At 42.1% G+C, this 26,148-nt stretch overlaps 1 protein-coding gene across 1 annotated transcript in view; it reads left to right on the top strand.

Moving 5' to 3' along the window:
- The first annotated feature begins 9,058 nt into the window (after window positions 1-9,058).
- The window catches only part of HCN3 (hyperpolarization activated cyclic nucleotide gated potassium channel 3), an 82,204-nt gene continuing 65,114 nt past the window's right edge, over window positions 9,059-26,148 (top strand). Inside the window, exon 1 of the mRNA XM_088448488.1 lies at window positions 9,059-12,186. Coding sequence (XP_088304614.1) covers window positions 9,317-12,186 — 2,870 coding nt within the window. The 5' untranslated portion in view covers window positions 9,059-9,316. The remainder of the gene's footprint in view (window positions 12,187-26,148) is intronic.

A 26,148-nucleotide genomic window follows, 5' to 3' on the forward strand; every position in this document is an offset into this window, starting at 1 on the left:
TGACATCTGTGTACCTCAGTGTTACATCATAAGGGCCACCCTGACATACCTGTACCTCAGTGTTACATCATAGGGGCCACCCTGACATCCCTGTACCTCAGTATTACATCATAGGGGCCACTCTGACATCTGTGTACCTCAGTGTTACATCATAGGGGCCACTCTGACATCCCTGTACCTCAGTGTTACATCATAGGGGCCACCCTGACATCCCTGTACCTCAGTGTTACATCATAGGGGCCACTCTGACATCTGTGTACCTCAGTGTTACATCATAGGGGCCACCCTGACATCCTATACCTCAGTGTTACATCATAGGGGCCACCCTGACATCCCTGTACCTCAGTGTTACATCATAGGGGCCACCCTGACATCCCTGTACCTCAGTGTTACATCATAGGGGCCACCCTGACATCCCTGTACCTCAGTGTTACATCATAGGGGCCACCCTGACATCCCTGTACCTCAGTGTTACATCATAGGGGCCACCCTGACATCTTTGTACCTCAGTGTTACATCATAGGGGCCACCCTGACATCTTTGTACCTCAGTGTTACATCATAGGGGCCACCCTGACATCTTTGTACCTCAGTGTTACAGCATAGGGGCCACCCTGACATCCCTGTACCTCAGTGTTACATCATAGGGGCCACCCTGACATCCCTGTACCTCAGTGTTACATCATAGGGGCCACCCTGACATCCCTGTACCTCAGTGTTACATCATAGGGGCCACCCTGACATCCCTGTACCTCAGTGTTACATCATAGGGGCCACCCTGACATCTGTGTACCTCAGTGTTACATCATAGGGGCCACCCTGACATACCTGTACCTCAGTGTTACATCATAGGGGCCACCCTGACATCCCTGTACCTCAGTGTTACAGCATAGGGGCCACCCTGACATCCCTGTACCTCAGTATCACATCATAGGGGCCACCCTGACATCCGTGTACCTCAGTATTACATCATAGGGGCCACTCTGACATCTGTGTACCTCAGTGTCACATCATAGGGGCCACCCTGACATCCGTGTACCTCAGTGTCCCATCATAGGGACCACCCTGTCATCCCTGTACCTCAGTGTTACATCATAGGGGCCACCCTGACATCCCTGTACCTCAGTATCACATCATAGGGGCCACCCTGACATCCGTGTACCTCAGTATTACATCATAGGGGCCACTCTGACATCTGTGTACCTCAGTGTCACATCATAGGGGCCACCCTGACATCTGTGTACCTCAGTGTCACATCATAGGGACCACCCTGTCATCCCTGTACCTCAGTATTACATCATAGGGGCCACTCTGACATCCCTGTACCTCAGTATTACATCATAGGGGCCACTCTGACATCCCTGTACCTCAGTATTACATCATAGGGGCCACCCTGACATCCCTGTACCTCAGTGTTACATCATAGGGGCCACCCTGACATCCCTGTACATCAGTGTTACATCATAGGGGCCACCCTGACATCCCTGTACCTCAGTATTACATCATAGGGGCCACCCTGACATCCCTGTACCTCAGTGTTACATCATAGGGGCCACCCTGACATCCGTGTACCTCAGTGTTACATCATAGGGGCCACCCTGACATCCCTGTACCTCAGTATTACATCTTAGGGGCCACTCTGACATCCCTGTACCTCAGTATTACATCATAGGAGCCACCCTGACATCCCTGTACCTCAGTGTTACATCATAGGGGCCACCCTGACCTCCCTGTACCTCAGTGTTACATCATAGGGGCCACCCTGACCTCCCTGTACCTCAGTGTTACATCATAGGGGCCACCCTGATCTCCCTGTACCTCAGTGTTACATCATAGGGGCCACCCTGACCTCCCTGTACCTCAGTGTTACATCATAGGGGGCCACCCTGACATCCCTGTACCTCAGTGTTATATCATAGGGGCCACCCTGACATCCCTGTACCTCAGTGTTACATCATAGGGGCCACCCTGACCTCCCTGTACCTCAGTATTACATCATGGTGGCCACCCTGACCTCCCTGTACCTCAGTATTACATCATAGGGGCCACCCTGACATCCCTGTACCTCAGTATTACATCATAGGGGCCACCCTGACATCCGTGTACCTCAGTATTACATCATAGGGGCCACCCTGACACGGATGACATCCCTGTACCTCAGTATTACATCATAGGGGCCACCCTGACATCCCTGTACCTCAGTGTTACATCATAGGTGCCACCCTGACATCCCTGTACCTCAGTGTTACATCATAGGGGCCACCCTGACATCCATGTACCTCAGTGTTACATCATAGGGGCCACTCTGACATCCATGTACCTCAGTGTTACATCATAGGGGCCACCCTGACATCCCTGTACCTCAGTGTTACATCATAGGGGCCACCCTGACATCCCTGTACCTCAGTGTTACATCATTTGGGCCACCCTGACATCCCTGTACCTCAGTGTTACATCATAGGGGCCACCCTGACATCCCTGTACCTCAGTGTTACATCATAGGGGCCACTCTGACATCCCTGTACCTCAGTATTACATCATAGGGGCCACCCTGACATCCGTGTACCTCAGTGTTACATCATAGGGGCCACCCTGACATCCCTGTACCTCAGTATTACATCATAGGGGCCACTCTGACATCCGTGTACCTCAGTGTTACATCATAGGGGCCACCCTGACATCCCTGTACCTCAGTGTTACATCATAGGGGCCACCCTGACATCCGTGTACCTCAGTGTTACATCATAGGGGCCACCCTGACATCCCTGTACCTCAGTATTACATCATAGGGGCTACCCTGACATCCCTGTACCTCAGTGTTACATCATAGGGGCCACCCTGACATCCGTGTACCTCAGTGTTACATCATAGGGGCCACCCTGACATACCTATACCTCAGTGTTACATCATAGGGGCCACCCTGACATCCCTGTACCTCAGTATTACATCATAGGGGCCACTCTGACATCTGTGTACCTCAGTGTTACATCATCGGGGCCACCCTGACATCCCTGTACCTCAGTATTACATCATAGGGGCCACCCTGACATCCGTGTACCTCAGTGTTACATCATAGGGACCACCCTGTCATCCCTGTACCTCAGTGTTACATCATAGGGGCCACCCTGACATCCCTGTACCTCAGTATTACATCATAGGGGCTACCCTGACATCCCTGTACCTCAGTATTACATCATAGGGGCCACTCTGACATCTGTGTACCTCAGTGTTACATCATAGGGGCCACCCTGACATCCTATACCTCAGTGTTACATCATAGGGGCCACCCTGACATCCCTTTACCTCAGTGTTACATCATATGGGCCACCCTGACATCCCTGTACCTCAGTGTTACATCATAGGGACCACTCTGACATCCCTGTACCTCAGTGTTACATCATAGGGACCACCCTGTCATCCCTGTACCTCAGTGTTACATCATAGGGGCCACCCTGACATCCCTGTACCTCAGTGTTACATCATAGGGGCCACCCTGACATTTTGTACCTCAGTGTTACATCATAGGGGCCACCCTGACATCTTTGTACCTCAGTGTTACAGCATAGGGGCCACCCTGACATCCCTGTACCTCAGTGTTACAGCATAGGGGCCACCCTGACATCTTTGTACCTCAGTGTTACATCATAGGGGCCACCCTGACATCCCTGTACCTCAGTATTACATCATAGGGGACACCCTGACATCCCTGTACCTCAGTGTTACATCATAGGGGCCACCCTGACATCCCTGTACCTCAGTATTACATCATAGGGGCCACCCTGACATCCCTGTACCATAGTATTACATCATAGGGGCCACCCTGACATCCCTGTACCTCAGTGTTACATCATAGGGGCCACCCTGACATCTGTGTACCTCAGTGTTACATCATAGGGGCCACCCTGACATACCTGTACCTCAGTGTTACATCATAGGGGCCACCCTGACATCCCTGTATCTCAGTGTTACAGCATAGGGGCCACCCTGACATCCCTGTACCTCAGTATTACATCATAGGGGCCACCCTGACATCCCTGTACCTCAGTATTACATCATAGGGGCCACTCTGACATCTGTGTACCTCAGTGTTACATCATAGGGGCCACCCTGACATCCGTGTACCTCAGTGTCACATCATAGGGACCACCCTGTCATCCCTGTACCTCAGTGTTACATCATAGGGGCCACCCTGACATCCCTATACCTCAGTATTACATCATAGGGGCCACCCTGTCATCCCTGTACCTCAGTATTACATCATAGGGGACACCCTGACATCTGTGTACCTCAGTGTCACATCATAGGGACCACCCTGTCATCCCTGTACCTCAGTATTACATCATAGGGGCCACTCTGACATCCCTGTACCTCAGTATTACATCATAGGGGCCACTCTGACATCCCTGTACCTTAGTATTACATCATAGGGGCCACCCTGACATCCCTGTACCTCAGTGTTACATCATAGGGGCCACCCTGACATCCCTGTACCTCAGTGTTACATCATAGGGGCCACCCTGACATCTGTGTACCTCAGTATTACATCATAGGGGCCACCCTGACATCTGTGTACCTCAGTATTACAGCATAGGGGCCACCCTCACATCCCTGTACCTCAGTATTACATCATAGGGGCCACCCTGACATCCCTGTACCTCAGTATTACATCATAGGGGCCACCCTGACATCCCTGTACCTCAGTGTTACATCATGGTGGCCACCCTGACATCCCTGTACCTCAGTGTTACATCATAGGGGCCACCCTGTCATCCCTGTACCTCAGTATTACATCATAGGGGCCACCCTGACATCCCTGTACCTCAGTGTTACATTATGGGGACCACCCTGTCATCCCTGTACCTCAGTATTACAGCATGGGGGCCACCCTGACATCTGTGTACCTCAGTATTACAGCATGGGGGCCACCCTGACATCCCTGTACCTCAGTGTTACATCATAGGGGCCACCCTGACATCCCTGTACCTCAGTGTCACATCATAGGGGCCACACTGACATCTGTGTACCTCAGTGTTACATCATAGGGACCACCCTGACATCCCTACCTATACCTCAGTATTACAGCATAGGGGACACCCTGACATCCCTGTACCTCAGTGTTACATCATAGGGGCCACCCTGACATCTGTGTACCTCAGTGTTACATCATAGGGGCCACCCTGACATCCCTGTACCTCAGCGTTACATCATAGGTACCACCCTGACATCCCTGTACCTCAGTGTTACATCATAGGGGCCACCCTGACATCCCTGTACCTCAGTATTACATCATAGGGGCCACTCTGACATCCCTGTACCTCAGTGTTACATCATAGGTACCACCCTGACATCCCTGTACCTCAGTATTACATCATAGGGGCCACCCTGACATACCTACCTATACCTCAGTATTACATCATGGGGCCACCCTGACATCCCTGTACCTCAGTATTACATCATAGGGGCCACCCTGACATCTGTGTACCTCAGTATTACATCATAGGATCCACCCTGACATCCCTGTACCTCAGTGTTACATCATAGGTACCACCCTGACATCCCTGTACCTCAGTATTACATCATAGGGGCCACCCTGACATACCTACCTATACCTCAGTATTACATCATGGGGCCACCCTGACATCCCTGTACCTCATTATTACATCATAGGGGCCACCCTGACATCTGTGTACCTCAGTATTACATCATAGGGGGCACCTTGACATCCCTGTACCTCAGTGTTACATCATAGGGGGCACCCTGACATCCCTGTACCTCAGTGTTACAGCATAGGGGCCACCCTGACATCCCTGGACCACCCTGACATCCCTGTACCTCAGTGTTACAGCATAGGGGCCACCCTGACATCTCTGTACCTCAGTATTACATCATAGGGGCCATCCTGACATCCCTGTACCTCAGTATTACATCATAGGGGCCACCCTGACATCCCTGTACCTCAGTGTTACATCATAGGGGCCACCCTGACATCCCTGTACCTCATTATTACATCATAGGGGCCACCCTGACATCCCTGTACCTCAGTGTTACATCATAGGGGCCACCCTGACATCCCTGTACCTCAGTGTTACATCATAGGGGCCACCCTGACATCCCTGTACCTCAGTGTTACATCATAGGGGCCACCCTGACATCCCTGTACCTCAGTATTACATCATAGGGACCTCCCTGACATCCTTGTACCTCAGTATTACATCATAGGGGCCACCCTGACCTCCCTGTACCTCGGTATTACATCAAAGGGGCCACCCTGACATACCTGTACCTCAGTATTACAGCATGGGGACCACCCTGATATACCTGTACCTCAGTGTTTCATCATGGGGGCACCCTGACTTCAACGATCGCGAGTACCTATAGTAAACAGGCTAACCTGGTCGATATCCAAGGTCTCCCTGTGGACCCTATGGACTTCGTAGAAACAGAGTTAACAAAGGTAAGTTGTTACCATAACTCTCATTTTCATTATCGGATAACCCTGATTTAGATGGACAGAGGTGTTATATTATAGGATGACCCTGACATCGCTGGACAGAGGTGTTTTATTATCGGATGACCCTGACATCGCTGGACAGAGGTGCTTTATTATCGGATGACCCTGTCATCACTGGACAGAGGTGTTTTATTATCGGATGACCCTGACATCGCAGGACAGAGGGGTTTTATCATCGGATGACTCTGACATCGCTGGACAGAGGGGTTTTATCATCGGATGACCCTGACATCGCTGGACAGAGGTTTTTTATTATCGGATAACTCTGACATCGCTGTACAGAGGTGTTATATTATAGGATGACCCTGACATCGCTGGATAGAGGTGTTTTATTATCGGATGACCCTGACATCGCTGGACAGAGGTGTTATTTTATCGGCTGACCCTGACATCGCTGGACAGAGGTGTTTTATTATCGGATGACCCTGACATCACTGGACAGAGGTGTTTTATTATCGGATGACCCTGACATCGCAGGACAGAGGGGTTTTATCATCGGATGACTTTGACATCGCTGGACAGAGGGGTTTTATCATCGTATGACCCTGACATCGCTGGACAGAGGTGTTTTATTATCGGATGACCCTGACATCGCTGGACAGAGGTGTTTTATTATCGGATGACCCTGACATCGCTGGACAGGGGGGTTTTATCATCGGATGACCCTGACATCGCTGGACAGAGGTGTTTTATTATCGGATGACCCTGACATCGCTGGACAGAGGAGTTTTATTATCGGATGACCCTGACATCGCTGGACAGAGGGGTTTTGTCATCGGATGACCCTGACATCGCTGTACAGAGGTGTTTTATTATCGGATGACTCTGACATCGCTGGACAGAGGAGTTTTATTATCGGATGACCCTGACATCGCTGGACAGAGGAGTTTTATTATCGGATGACCCTGACATCGCTGGACAGAGGGGTTTTATCATCGTATGACCCTGACATCGCTGGACAGAGGTGTTTTATCATCGGATGACCCTGACATCGCTGGACAGAGGTGTTTTATTATCGGATGACCCTGACATCGCTGGACAGAGGAGTTTTATTATCGGATGACCCTGACATCGCTGGACAGAGGTGTTTTATCATCGTATGACCCTGACATCGCTGGACAGAGGTGTTTTATTATCGGATGACCCTGACATCGCTGGACAGAGGAGTTTTATTATCGGATGACCCTGACTTCGCTGGACAGAGGAGTTTTATTATCGGATGACCCTGACATCGCTGGACAGAGGTGTTTTATTATCGGATAACTCTGACATCGCTGTACAGAGGTTTTTTCATTATTGGATAACTCTGACATCGCTGTACAGAGGTGTTATATTATAGGATGACCCTGACATCGCTGGACAGAGGTGTTTTATTATCGGATGACCCTGACATCGCTGGGCAGAGGTGTTATTTTATCGGATGACCCTGACATCGCTGGACAGAGGTGTTTTATTATCGGATGACCCTGACATCACTGGACAGAGGTGTTTTATTATCGGATGACCCTGACATTGCAGGACAGAGGGGTTTTATCATCGGATGACTCTGACATCGCTGGACAGAGGGGTTTTATCATTGGATGACCCTGACATCGCTGGACAGAGGTGTTTTATTATCGGATGACCCTGACATCGCTGGACAGAGCTGTTTTATTATCGGATGACCCTGACATCGCTGGACAGAGGAGTTTTATTATCGGATGACCCTGACATCGCTGGACAGAGGTGTTTTATTATCGGATAACTGACATCGCTGGACAGAGGTGTTATATTATAGGATGACCCTGACATCGCTGGACAGAGGTGTTTTGTTATCGGATGACCCTGACATCGCTGTACAGAGCTGTTTTATTATCAGATGACCCTGACATCGCTGGACAGAGGTATTTTATTATCGGATGACCCTGACATCGCTGGATGAAGGCATTTTTCATTATCACACACCCTTGCATCGCTGAACGAGGTTATTATAATCAGGTTACATGGACATCGCTGTGCACCTATTAGGGATTGCCCCATTTCCCATTACCGTAGGGCCTAGTCTTAGTGTTGAATGTACTAAGTGGCGGCATTTGCGGACATCCGATTCTCAGCAGTTTTTACCCTAAAGATTAAAACACCAATAATATTAAATGCAAAACATGCCTGATCTTGCAAATTTCGTGGTCAAGCCCCTGAAGTCACCTATCGTGTAAATGGTGAGATTCTGGGGCCGCTGAGGGAGCTATAGGTTAAGTTGCGGCTGTTCCTCTATCCTGCCTGTCAGCACTGCCATTCAGAGAAGCAGCAGTGTCAGTGTCACCTGCCCAGACAGGTATTAATTACATTCCCCCCATTAATCTCTGTCTTACATGCCTGTGTCCTCCTCTGCTTCCTGTCATATGTCTGTGTTTTTACCCTACACCCCTCCCGTTCTTCATCTCTGCAGTTCTCTGCATTATCACTGGCTGTATCCTCATCCCTGTATCTTGTAGCATCCCTGCCTCCGTTATAATTTTCTCCCTCCTCCCTCCCAGTCATCGCTCGCCTCTCTGCACCCTCCCTCCTCCCTTTCATGAAGCCTCTTTCTGTTGTCTACCTACTATCAGTCTCCCATTCTCCTCCCTCCTCCTCCTCCTCCTCTGTCTCCTCACCTGGGTGTGTGCACAGGATCCCTCAGCTCCTGCTACAGGATGTCATGGAGATAATGAGCTTATTTGGTCCTGTTCATTTTGGAGGGCAGAGGAGGCTTGTAAAGGAAGACAGGCCAGGACCCTGCCAGCCATCAAAATATGGGTACCTGGGGAAGGACATCTGACTGAGCATCATGGAGCCTCGGAATGGGCAGTACTCCCCAGTCAACCATATGACAGCGGACGGAGAGGCTGGCATGGCCAGAGAGGAGGTGGCAGAGCTGTCAAGTGTCAAACTTAAACCGAACCAGCACATTCCTGTGTCTGGAGGCAGCCAGAAGAAGCACTCTCCTGGGGGCAGTCACTATACTCCTGTGGACGGACTCAGCCAGTGCCCACACAGTGCCGGACGTCCTGCTCCTGGACTTGCACTTCCACAGCTCTCAAGATTAGGACACACTCAGAATTTTTCTACCCCGGGGATAACTCCACCACAACGCCATGCTGTTCCAGGAGCCCTACAAATCTCTGCTCTAGAACCAAACCAGATGCCACTTCTAGGATGTAATCAACAAGCTGGTGCCTCGGTATCCATCAAGACCCCATCCATTACTGCTAATGTGACTGCTATACCTATACCCAGCAACCTTCCTGCCATGGGATCTGTGCAGCCTTCTGCCCCTGGACCCGTGCAGCCCCTTGTACCTTGTCCTATGCAGCCTTCTGCCCCTGGACCCATGCAGCCCCTTGTACCTTGTCCTATGCAGTCTTCTGCCCCTGGACCCGTGCAGCCCCTTGTACCTTGTCCTATGCAGCCTTCTGCCCCTGGACCCGTGCAGCCCCTTGTACCTTGTCCTATGCAGCCTTCTGCCCCAGGATCTGTGCAGCCTTCTGCCCCTGGACCTGTGCAGCCCGTTGTACCTTGTCCTATGCAGGCTACAGCCCCTAGATATGTGCAGCCTTCTGCCCCTGGACCTGTGCAGCCCCTGGTACCTTGTACTATGCAGGCTTCAGCCACTGGATCTTTGCAGCCTTATTCGCCTGGCTCAGCACCAACCTTTACCCCAAGATCCATGCAGCCTCCAGGAGTTGGGTACACACTTGCTACTGACTGTACCCAGCCTCCTGCCCCCGGAACCACATCATCTTTTGTCCCAAAACCCATGCAGCCTTCAGCCTTAGGAACTACACAGCCTCCTGCACAAGGTACCACTCCTCCATCATCCCTTGTTCCCATGCAGCCTCCTGTCACAGAAACAATGCAGGTACTTGCATCAGTGTCTGTGCAGGGTACTAGACAGACTGCAACCTCAAGGCCAAATCATGTTACAGGCTCTAAAAAACCTACCCAAGGTACTAATCAGCCATCTGCATTAAGACCCAATCAGCCTCTTAACCATGGACCCAACCAGCCACCTGTATTCAGACCTAAACAAACTCCTAACCGTGGACTCAACCAGCCTCCTCTGCCCACATCCATTCTGCCTCTCATAATAGGATCCAACCAGCCTCTTACCACATGTTCCCACCCCAACTGGCCTCCTGTTCCAGGCTCCAACCAGACTCCCATCCCTGTATCCAAACAACCTCCTTCCTTATTACCCAAGCAAACTGCTGAAACTGCACCTAACCAACCAGCAGCACCCATCCAATCTACTACAGGACCGAACCAAACATCTGCCCCTGCATCAAGCACACTACCTTCTACAGGGTCCAATCAAACATCTGTACCCAGCATGCAACCTTCTACAGAAACCAACCAAACGTCTGCCCCTGCACCCAGCACGCTACCTTCTACAGGGTCCAATCAAACATCTGTACCCAGCATGCAACCTTCTACAGGAACCAACCAAACGTCTGCCCCTGCACACAGCACGCTACCTTCTACAGGGTCCAATCAAACATCTGTACCCAGCATGCAACCTTCTACAGGAACCAACCAAACATCTGCCCCTGCACCCAGCACGCTACCTTCAACAGGGTCCAATCAAACATCTGCACCCAGCCCGATAGCTTCTACAGAAACCAACCAAACGTCTGCCCCTGCACCCAGCCTATCTTCTACAGGAACCAACCAAACATCTGCCCCTGCACACAGCATGCTACCTTCTACAGGAACCAACCAAACATCTGCCCCTGCACCTAGCATGCTACCTTCTACAGGAACCAACCAAACATCTGCCCCTGCATCCAGCCCACTACCTTCTACAGGAACCAACCAAACGTTTACCCCTGCACCCAGCCCACTACCTTCTACAGGGTCCAACCAACCATCTACACCCAGCATGCTACCTTCTACAGGATCCAACCAAACGTCTACCCCTGCACCCAGCATGCTACCTTCTACAGGATCCAACCAAACGTCTACCCCTGCACCCAGCCCACTACCTTCTAAGGGAACCAAACAAACGTTTACCCCTGCACCCAGCCCGCTACCTTGTACAGGAACCAACCAAACGTCTGCCCCTGCACCCAACCAAAATCCTTTATCTGAACCCAGCCAAACTTCTGCCCCTGAACTCAAGCAACCGGCAGTACCCGACCAAATTTCTGTCCCTGCACTAAGCCAACCTTCTACAGTACCCGACCAAACTTCTGCAGGACACAACCAGACCAGTGCCCCTGCACCCAGCCAACCTACAGGACCCAACCAGCCTCACACCCCAGGAGCAGTTCAGCACCCTGGCTCCTTTCAGTCTTTTGTTCCTGGAACCAGCCAGATCCCAGGTCCTGGATCTAGACAGCCTTCAGTCACAGGCCTCAGTCAGACGTCTTCTGGGCTATATCAAACTCCAGCCCTTGGACAAAGCCAGTCTCCAGACTCTGGCCAAAGTCAGTCATCAGCACCTGGGCTAGATTCCCTGCTCCCGAAAACAGAAGCTTCGGAGCAACTTGATGGAGAGCAGCCCGGCACCTTCATGCAGCGTCAGTTTGGGGCCCTCCTGCAGCCTGCTGTCAATAAGTTCTCCCTGCGGATGTTTGGGAGTCACAAGGCGGTGGAGATCGAGCAGCAAAGAGTTAAATCTGCTGGGTTTTGGATCATCCATCCATACAGTGACTTCAGGTTAGTATACAGGGACAGTCACGGATTACATAGATATGATGCATGGCTATACATACGAACGTCACCTTACTAATGCTTCTGATTTCTACCATTATTATTCACACTTTTATTTGCTTCTGTACAATTCACTTCTTAGGACCTTCTACAGCATTTATCCCCAAGGATTCCCGGGTTTCCCAGGTCTCACAGGTGTAATTGTGACTGAGGTAGTGATAAATATAAACACATGGAAACTTACTGACGTCATGTCATACACACGCTAGTTGCATGTTATACAAATACTCACTGGTGACATGTCATATGCACACTAATTACATGTTATACAAATACTCACTGGTGACATGTCATATGCACACTAATTACATGTTCTACAAATACTCTCTGGTGACATGTCATATGCACACTAATTACATGTTATACATGTACTCACTGGTGACATGTCATATGCACACTAATTACATGTTATACAAATACTCACTGGTGACATGTCATATGCACACTAATTACATGTTATACAAATACTCTCTGGTGACATGTCATATGCACACTAATTACATGTTATACAAATACTCACTGGTGACATCTCACACATACTAATTACATGTTATACAAATACTCACTGGTGACATGTCATATGCACACTAATTACATGTTATACAAATACTGGTGACATGTCATATGCACACTAATTACATGTTATACAAATACTCACTGGCGACATGTCATATGCACACTAATTACATGTTATACATGTACTCACTGGCGACATCATATGCACACTAATTACATGTTATACAAATACTCACGGGTGACATGTCATATACACACTAATTACATGTTATACAAATAATCACGGGTGACATGTCGTATGCACACGAATGACATATTATACAAATACTGGCGACATGTCATATACACACTAATTACATGTTATACAAATACTCCCTGGTGACATGTCATATGCACACTAATTACATGTTATACAAATACTCACTGGCGACATGTCATATGCACACTAATGACATGTTATACAAATACTGGCGACATGTCATATACACACTAATGACATGTTATACTTGTACTCACTGGCGACATCATATGCACACTAATTACATGTTATACAAATACTAACTGGTGACATGTCATATGCACACTAATGACATGTTATACAAATACTCACTGATGACATGTCATATGCACACTAATGACATGTTATACAAATACTGGCGACATGTCATATACACACTAATTACATGTTATACAAATACTCACTGGTGACATGTCATGCACGCTAATGACATGTTATACAAATACTAACTGGTGACATGTCATATGCACACTAATGATGTGTTATACAAATACTGGTGACATGTCATATGCACACTAATTACATGTTATACAAATACTCACTGGTGACATGTCATATGCACACTAATTACATGTTATACAAATACTCACTGGCGATATGTCATATGCACACTAATTACATGTTATACAAATACTCACTGGTGACATGTCATATGCACACTAATTACATGTTATACAAATACTCACTGACGACATGTCATATGCACACTAATTACATGTTATACAAATACTCACTGGCGACATGTCATATGCACACTAATGACATGTTATACAAATACTGGCGACATGTCATATACACACTAATTACATGTTATACAAATACTCACTGGTGACATGTCAAATGCACACTAATTACATGTTATACAAATACTCACTGGTGACATGTCATATGCACACTAACTACATGTTATACAAATACTCACTGGTGACATGTCATATGCACACTAATTACATGTTATACAAATACTGGCGACATGTCATATGCACACTAATTACATGTTATACAAATACTCACTGTTGACATGTCGTATGCACACTAATGACATGTTATACAAATACTGGCGACATGTCATATACACACTAATTACATGTTATACAAATACTCACTGGTGACATGTCATATGCACACTAATGACATGTTATACAAATACTAACTGGTGACATGTCATATGCACACTAATGATGTGTTATACAAATACTGGTGACATGTCATATGCACACTAATGATGTTATACAAATACTCACTGGCGATATGTCATATGCACACTAATAACATGTTATACATGTACTCACTGGCGACATGTCATATGCACACTAATTACATTTTATACATGTACTCACTGGCGACATGTCATATGCACACTAATAACATGTTATACATGTATTCACTGGTGACATGTCATATGCACACTAATGATGTGTTATACAAATACTGGTGACATGTCATATGCACACTAATGACGTTATACAAATACTCACTGGCGACATGTCATATGCACACTAATAACATGTTATACATGTACTCACTGGTGACATGTCATATGCACACTAATTACATCTTATACAAATACTCACTGGTGACATGTCATATGCACACTAATTACATGTTATACAAATACTGGTGACATGTCATATGCACACTAATTACATGTTATACAAATACTCACTGGCGACATGTCATATGCACACTAATTAAATGTTATACATGTACTCACTGGCGACATCATATGCACACTAATTACATGTTATACAAATACTCACGGGTGACATGTCATATGCACACTAATGACATGTTATACAAATACTGGCGACATGTCGTATACACACTAATTACATGTTATACAAATACTCTCTGGTGACATGTCGTACGCACACTAATTACATGTTATACAAATACTCACTGGTGACATGTCATATGCACACTAATGACATGTTATACAAATACTGGCGACATGTCATATACACACTAATTACATGTTATACAAATACTCACTGGTGACATGTCGTATGCACACTAATGACATCTTATACAAATACTGGCGACATGTCATATACACACTAATTACATGTTATACAAATACTCACTGGTGACATGTCATATGCACACTAATGACATGTTATACAAATACTAACTGGTGACATGTCATATGCACACTAATTACATGTTATACAAATACTCACTGATGACATGTCATATGCACACTAATGACATGTTATGCAAATACTAACTGGTGACATGTCATATGCACACTAATTACATGTTATACAAATACTCACTGGTGACATGTCATATGCACACTAATGATGTTATACAAATACTCACTGGCGACTTGTCATATGCACACTAATAACATGTTATACATGTACTCACTGGTGACATGTCATATGCACACTAATTGCATGTTATACATGTACTCACTGGCGACATGTCATATGCACACTAATAACATGTTATACATGTACTCACTGGTGACATGTCATATGCACACTAAAGATGTGTTATACAAATACTGGTGATATGTCATATGCACACTAATGACGTTATACAAATACTCACTGGCGACATGTCATATGCACACTAATAACATGTTATACATGTACTCACTGGTGACATGTCATATGCACACTAATTACATCTTATACAAATACTCACTGGCGACATGTCATATGTACACTAATTACATCTTATACATATACTAACTGGTGACATGTCATATGCACAGTAATTACATGTTATACAAATACTCACTGGTGACATGTCATATGCACAATAATTACATCTTATACAAATACTCACTGGTGACATGTCATATGCACACTAATAACATGTTATACATGTACTCACTGGCGACATGTCATATGCACACTAATTACATGTTATAAAAATACTCACTGGCGACATGTCATATGCACACTAATTACATGTTATACTTGTACTCACTGGCGACATCATATGCAAACTAATTACATGTTATACAAATACTCACTGGTGACATGTCATATGCACACTAATTACATGTTATACAAATACTCACTGGCGACATGTCATATGCACACTAATTACATGTTATACTTGTACTCACTGGCGACATCATGTGCACACTAATTACATGTTTTACAAATACTCACTGGTGACATGTCATATGCACACTAATGACATGTTATACAAATTCTAACTGGTGACATGTCATATGCACACTAATTACATGTTATACAAATACTCACTGGTGACATGTCATATGCACACTAATTACATGTTATACAAATACTCACTGGTGACATGTCGTATGCACACTAATGACATGTTATACAAATACTGGCGACATGTCATATACACACTAATGACATGTTATACTTGTACTCACTGGCGACATCATGTGCACACTAATTACATGTTATACAAATACTCACTGGCGACATGTCATATGCACACTAATTACATGTTATACTTGTACTCACTGGCGACATCATATGCACACTAATGACATGTTATACAAATACTAACTGGTGACATGTCATATGCACACTAATTACATGTTATACAAATACTAACTGGTGACATGTCATATGCACACTAATTACATGTTATACAAATACTCACTGATGACATGTCATATGCACACTAATGACATGTTATACAAATACTAACTGGTGACATGTCATATGCACACTAATTACATGTTATACAAATACTCACTGGTGACATGTCATATGCACACTAATGATGTTATACAAATACTCACTGGCGACTTGTCATATGCACACTAATAACATGTTATACATGTACTCACTGGTGACATGTCATATGCACACTACTTACATGTTATACATGTACTCACTGGCGACATGTCATATGCACACTAATAACATGTTATACATGTACTCACTGGTGACATGTCATATGCACACTAAAGATGTGTTATACAAATACTGGTGATATGTCATATGCACACTAATAACATGTTATACATGTACTCACTGGTGACATGTCATATGCACACTAAAGATGTATTATACAAATACTGGTGATATGTCATATGCACACTAATAACATGTTATACATGTACTCACTGGTGACATGTCATATGCACACTAATGACGTTATACAAATACTCACTGGCGACATGTCATATGCACACTAATAACATGTTATACATGTACTCACTGGTGACATGTCATATGTACACTAATTACATCTTATACATATACTAACTGGTGACATGTCATATGCACAGTAATTACATGTTATACAAATACTCACTGGTGACATGTCATATGCACACTAATAACATGTTATACATGTACTCACTGGTGACATGTCATATGCACACTAATTACATGTTATACAAATACTCACTGGCGACATGTCATATGCACAGTAATTACATGTTATACAAATACTCTCTGGTGACATGTCATATGCACACTAATTACATGTTATACAAATACTCACTGGTGACATGTCATATGCACACTAATTACATGTTATACAAATACTCACTGGTGACATGTCATATGCACACTAATTACATCTTATACAAATACTCACTGGTGACATGTCATATGCACACTAATAACATGTTATACATGTACTCACTGGTGACATGTCATATGCACACTAATAACATGTTATACATATACTAACTGGTGACATGTCATATGCACAGTAATTACATGTTATACAAATACTCACTGGTGACATGTCAGATGCACACTAATAACATGTTATACATGTACTCACTGGTGACATGTCATATGCACACTAATTACATGTTATACAAATACTCACTGGCGACATGTCATGTGCACACTAATTACATGTTATACAAATACTCACTGGTGACATGTCATATGCACACTAATGACATGTTATACAAATACTCACTGGTGACATGTCATATGCACACTAATTACATGTTATACATGTACTCACTGGTGACATGTCATATGCACACTAATAATATGTTATACATGTACTCACTGATGACATGTCATATGCACACTAATGACATGTTATACAAATACTCACTGGTGACATGTCATATGCACACTAATTACATGTTATACATGTACTCACTGGTGACATGTCATATGCACACTAATAACATGTTATACATGTACTCACTGATGACATGTCATATGCACACTAATTACATCTTATACAAATACTCACTGGCGACATGTCATATGCACACTAAAGATGTGTTATACAAATACTGGTGATATGTCATATGTACACTAATTACATGTTATACATGTACTCACTGGTGACATGTCATATGCACACTAATTACATCTTATACATATACTAACTGGTGACATGTCATATGCACAGTAATTACATGTTATACAAATACTCACTGGTGACATGTCATATGCACACTAATTACATGTTATACAAATACTCACTGGCGACATGTCATATGCACAGTAATTACATGTTATACAAATACTCTCTGGTGACATGTCATATGCACACTAATTACATGTTATACAAATACTCACTGGTGACATGTCATATGCACACTAATAACATGTTATACATGTACTCACTGATGACATGTCATATGCACAGTAATTACATGTTATACAAATACTCACTGGTGACATGTCATATGCACAATAATTACATCTTATACATGTACTCACTGGCGACATGTCATATGCACACTAATTACATGTTATACAAATACTCACTGGTGACATGTCATATGCACACTAATTACATGTTATACATGTACTCACTGGCGACATGTCATATGCACACTAATTACATGTTATACAAATACTAACTGGTGACATGTCATATGCACAATAATTACATGTTATACAAATACTCACTGGTGACATGTCATATGCACAATAATTACATCTTATACATGTACTCACTGGTGACATGTCATATGCACACTAATTACATGTTATACAAATACTCACTGGTGACATGTCATATGCACACTAATTACATGTTATACATGTACTCACTGGCGACATGTCATATGCACACTAATTACATGTTATACAAATACTAACTGGTGACATGTCATATGCACACTAATTACATGTTATACAAATACTCACTGATGACATGTCATATGCACACTAGTGACATGTTATACAAATACTAACTGGTGACATGTCATATGCACACTAATTACATGTTATACAAATACTAACTGGTGACATGTCATATGCACACTAATTACATGTTATATAAAAATACTAACTGGTGACATGTCATATGCACACTAATTACACGTTATACAAATACTCACTGATGACATGTCATATGCACACTAATGACATGTTATACAAATACTCACTGGTGACATGTCATATGCACACTAATAACATGTTATACAAATACTAACTGGTGACATGTCATATGCACACTAATTACATGTTATACAAATACTGGCGACATGTCATATACACACTAATTACATGTTATACAAATACTAACTGGTGACATGTCATATGCACACTAATTACATGTTATACAAATACTCACTGGTGACATGTCATATGCACACTAATTACATGTTATACAAATACTCACTGGTGACATGTCGTATGCACACTAATGACATGTTATACAAATACTGGCGACATGTCATATACACACTAATGACATGTTATACTTGTACTCACTGGCGACATCATGTGCACACTAATTACATGTTATACAAATACTCACTGGCGACATGTCATATGCACACTAATTACATGTTATACTTGTACTCACTGGCGACATCATATGCACACTAATGACATGTTATACAAATACTAACTGGTGACATGTCATATGCACACTAATTACATGTTATACAAATACTAACTGGTGACATGTCATATGCACACTAATTACATGTTATACAAATACTCACTGATGACATGTCATATGCACACTAATGACATGTTATACAAATACTAACTGGTGACATGTCATATGCACACTAATTACATGTTATACAAATACTCACTGGTGACATGTCATATGCACACTAATGATGTTATACAAATACTCACTGGCGACTTGTCATATGCACACTAATAACATGTTATACATGTACTCACTGGTGACATGTCATATGCACACTACTTACATGTTATACATGTACTCACTGGCGACATGTCATATGCACACTAATAACATGTTATACATGTACTCACTGGTGACATGTCATATGCACACTAAAGATGTGTTATACAAATACTGGTGATATGTCATATGCACACTAATAACATGTTATACATGTACTCACTGGTGACATGTCATATGCACACTAAAGATGTATTATACAAATACTGGTGATATGTCATATGCACACTAATAACATGTTATACATGTACTCACTGGTGACATGTCATATGCACACTAATGACGTTATACAAATACTCACTGGCGACATGTCATATGCACACTAATAACATGTTATACATGTACTCACTGGTGACATGTCATATGTACACTAATTACATCTTATACATATACTAACTGGTGACATGTCATATGCACAGTAATTACATGTTATACAAATACTCACTGGTGACATGTCATATGCACACTAATAACATGTTATACATGTACTCACTGGTGACATGTCATATGCACACTAATTACATGTTATACAAATACTCACTGGCGACATGTCATATGCACAGTAATTACATGTTATACAAATACTCTCTGGTGACATGTCATATGCACACTAATTACATGTTATACAAATACTCACTGGTGACATGTCATATGCACACTAATTACATGTTATACAAATACTCACTGGTGACATGTCATATGCACACTAATTACATCTTATACAAATACTCACTGGTGACATGTCATATGCACACTAATAACATGTTATACATGTACTCACTGGTGACATGTCATATGCACACTAATAACATGTTATACATATACTAACTGGTGACATGTCATATGCACAGTAATTACATGTTATACAAATACTCACTGGTGACATGTCAGATGCACACTAATAACATGTTATACATGTACTCACTGGTGACATGTCATATGCACACTAATTACATGTTATACAAATACTCACTGGCGACATGTCATGTGCACACTAATTACATGTTATACAAATACTCACTGGTGACATGTCATATGCACACTAATGACATGTTATACAAATACTCACTGGTGACATGTCATATGCACACTAATTACATGTTATACATGTACTCACTGGTGACATGTCATATGCACACTAATAATATGTTATACATGTACTCACTGATGACATGTCATATGCACACTAATGACATGTTATACAAATACTCACTGGTGACATGTCATATGCACACTAATTACATGTTATACATGTACTCACTGGTGACATGTCATATGCACACTAATAACATGTTATACATGTACTCACTGATGACATGTCATATGCACACTAATTACATCTTATACAAATACTCACTGGCGACATGTCATATGCACACTAAAGATGTGTTATACAAATACTGGTGATATGTCATATGTACACTAATTACATGTTATACATGTACTCACTGGTGACATGTCATATGCACACTAATTACATCTTATACATATACTAACTGGTGACATGTCATATGCACAGTAATTACATGTTATACAAATACTCACTGGTGACATGTCATATGCACACTAATTACATGTTATACAAATACTCACTGGCGACATGTCATATGCACAGTAATTACATGTTATACAAATACTCTCTGGTGACATGTCATATGCACACTAATTACATGTTATACAAATACTCACTGGTGACATGTCATATGCACACTAATAACATGTTATACATGTACTCACTGATGACATGTCATATGCACAGTAATTACATGTTATACAAATACTCACTGGTGACATGTCATATGCACAATAATTACATCTTATACATGTACTCACTGGCGACATGTCATATGCACACTAATTACATGTTATACAAATACTCACTGGTGACATGTCATATGCACACTAATTACATGTTATACATGTACTCACTGGCGACATGTCATATGCACACTAATTACATGTTATACAAATACTAACTGGTGACATGTCATATGCACAATAATTACATGTTATACAAATACTCACTGGTGACATGTCATATGCACAATAATTACATCTTATACATGTACTCACTGGTGACATGTCATATGCACACTAATTACATGTTATACAAATACTCACTGGTGACATGTCATATGCACACTAATTACATGTTATACATGTACTCACTGGCGACATGTCATATGCACACTAATTACATGTTATACAAATACTAACTGGTGACATGTCATATGCACACTAATTACATGTTATACAAATACTCACTGATGACATGTCATATGCACACTAGTGACATGTTATACAAATACTAACTGGTGACATGTCATATGCACACTAATTACATGTTATACAAATACTAACTGGTGACATGTCATATGCACACTAATTACATGTTATATAAAAATACTAACTGGTGACATGTCATATGCACACTAATTACACGTTATACAAATACTCACTGATGACATGTCATATGCACACTAATGACATGTTATACAAATACTCACTGGTGACATGTCATATGCACACTAATAACATGTTATACAAATACTAACTGGTGACATGTCATATGCACACTAATTACATGTTATACAAATACTGGCGACATGTCATATACACACTAATTACATGTTATACAAATACTAACTGGTGACATGTCATATGCACACTAATTACATGTTATACAAATACTCACTGGTGACATGTCATATGCACACTAATGATGTTATACAAATACTCACTGGTGACATGTCATATGCACACTAATAACATGTTATACAAATACTCACTGGTGACATGTCATATGCACACTAATTACATGTTATACAAATACTGGTGACATGTCATATGCACAATAATTACATGTTATACAAATACTCACTGGTGACATGTCATATGCACACTAATTACATGTTATACATGTACTCACTGGTGACATGTCATATGCACACTAATTACATTTTATACATGTACTCACTGGCGACATGTCATATGCACACTAATAACATGTTATACATGTACTCACTGGTGACATGTCATATGCACACTAAAGATGTGTTATACAAATACTGGTGATATGTCATATGCACACTAATAACATGTTATACATGTACTCACTGGTGACATGTCATATGCACACTAATTACATGTTATACAAATACTCACTGGCGACATGTCATATGCACACTAATTACATGTTATACAAATACTCACTGGTGACATGTCATATGCACACTAATTACATGTTATACAAATACTCACTGGTGACATGTCATATGCACACTAATTACATGTTATACAAATACTCACTGGTCACATGTCATATGCACACTAATGATGTGTTATACAAATACTGGTGACATGTCATATGCACACTAATTACATGTTATACAAATACTGGCGACATGTCATATGCACACTAATTACATGTTATACAAATACTCACTGGTGACATGTCATATGCACACTAATTACATGTTATACAAATACTGGCGACATGTCATATGCACACTAATTACATGTTATACATGTACTCACTGGCGACATGTCATATGCACACTAATAACATGTTATACATGTACTCACTGGTGACATGTCATATGCACACTAAAGATGTGTTATACAAATACTGGTGATATGTCATATGCACACTAATAACATGTTATACATGTACTCACTGGTGACATGTCATATGCACACTAATTACATGTTATACAAATACTCACTGGCGACATGTCATATGCACACTAATTACATGTTATACAAATACTCACTGGTGACATGTCATATGCACACTAATTACATGTTATACAAATACTCACTGGTGACATGTCATATGCACACTAATTACATGTTATACAAATACTGGCGACATGTCATATGCACACTAATTACATGTTATACAAATACTCACTGGTGACATGTCATATGCACACTAATGATGTGTTATACAAATACTGGTGACATGTCATATGCACACTAATTACATGTTATACAAATACTGGCGACATGTCATATGCACACTAATTACATGTTATACAAATACTCACTGGTGACATGTCATATGTACACTAATTACATGTTATACAAATACTGGCGACATGTCATATGCACACTAATTACATGTTATACAAATACTCACTGGTGACATGTCATATGCACACTAATGATGTGTTATACAAATACTGGTGACATGTCATATGCACAATAATTACATCTTATACAAATACTCACTGGTGACATGTCATATGCACACTAATTACATGTTGTACAAATACTGGCGACATGTCATATGCACAATAATTACATCTTATACAAATACTCACTGGTGACATGTCATATGCACACTAATTACATGTTATACATGTACTCACTGGCGACATGTCATATGCACACTAATTACATGTTATACAAATACTCACTGGTTACATGTCATATGCACACTAATTACATGTTATACAAATACTCACTGGCGACATGTCATATGCACAATAATTACATGTTATACATGTACTCACTGGTGACATGTCATATGCACAATAATTACATCTTATACAAATACTCACTGGTGACATGTCATATGCACACTAATGACATGTTATACAAATACTCACTGATGACATGTCATATGCACACTAATGACATGTTATACAAATACTGGCGACATGTCATATACACACTAATTACATGTTATACAAATACTCACTGGTGACATGTCATGCACGCTAATGACATGTTATACAAATACTAACTGGTGACATGTCATATGCACACTAACGATGTGTTATACAAATACTGGTGACATGTCGTATGCACACTAATTACATGTTATACAAATACTCACTGGTGACATGTCATATGCACACTAATTACATGTTATACAAATACTCACTGGCGATATGTCATATGCACACTAATTACATGTTATACAAATACTCACTGGTGACATGTCATATGCACACTAATTACATGTTATACAAATACTCACTGACGACATGTCATATGCACACTAATTACATGTTATACAAATACTCACTGGCGACATGTCATATGCACACTAATGACATGTTATACAAATACTGGCGACATGTCATATACACACTAATTACATGTTATACAAATACTCACTGGTGACATGTCAAATGCACACTAATTACATGTTATACAAATACTCACTGGTGACATGTCATATGCACACTAACTACATGTTATACAAATACTCACTGGTGACATGTCATATGCACACTTATTACATGTTATACAAATACTGGCGACATGTCATATGCACACTAATTACATGTTATACAAATACTCACTGTTGACATGTCGTATGCACACTAATGACATGTTATACAAATACTGGCGACATGTCATATACACACTAATTACATGTTATACAAATACTCACTGGTGACATGTCATATGCACACTAATGACATGTTATACAAATACTAACTGGTGACATGTCATATGCACACTAATGATGTGTTATACAAATACTGGTGACATGTCATATGCACACTAATGATGTTATACAAATACTCACTGGCGACATGTCATATGCACACTAATAACATGTTATACATGTACTCACTGGCGACATGTCATATGCACACTAATTACATTTTATACATGTACTCACTGGCGACATGTCATATGCACACTAATAACATGTTATACATGTATTCACTGGTGACATGTCATATGCACACTAATGATGTGTTATACAAATACTGGTGACATGTCATATGCACACTAATGACGTTATACAAATACTCACTGGCGACACGTCATATGCACACTAATAACATGTTATACATGTACTCACTGGTGACATGTCATATGCACACTAATTACATCTTATACAAATACTCACTGGTGACATGTCATATGCACACTAATTACATGTTATACAAATACTGGTGACATGTCATATGCACACTAATTACATGTTATACAAATACTCACTGGCGACATGTCATATGCACACTAAT

Source organism: Taudactylus pleione, unplaced genomic scaffold (assembly GCF_031769625.1).
Source record: "Taudactylus pleione unplaced genomic scaffold, aTauple2 ptg000455l, whole genome shotgun sequence".
NCBI classification, from domain to species: domain Eukaryota; kingdom Metazoa; phylum Chordata; class Amphibia; order Anura; family Myobatrachidae; genus Taudactylus; species Taudactylus pleione.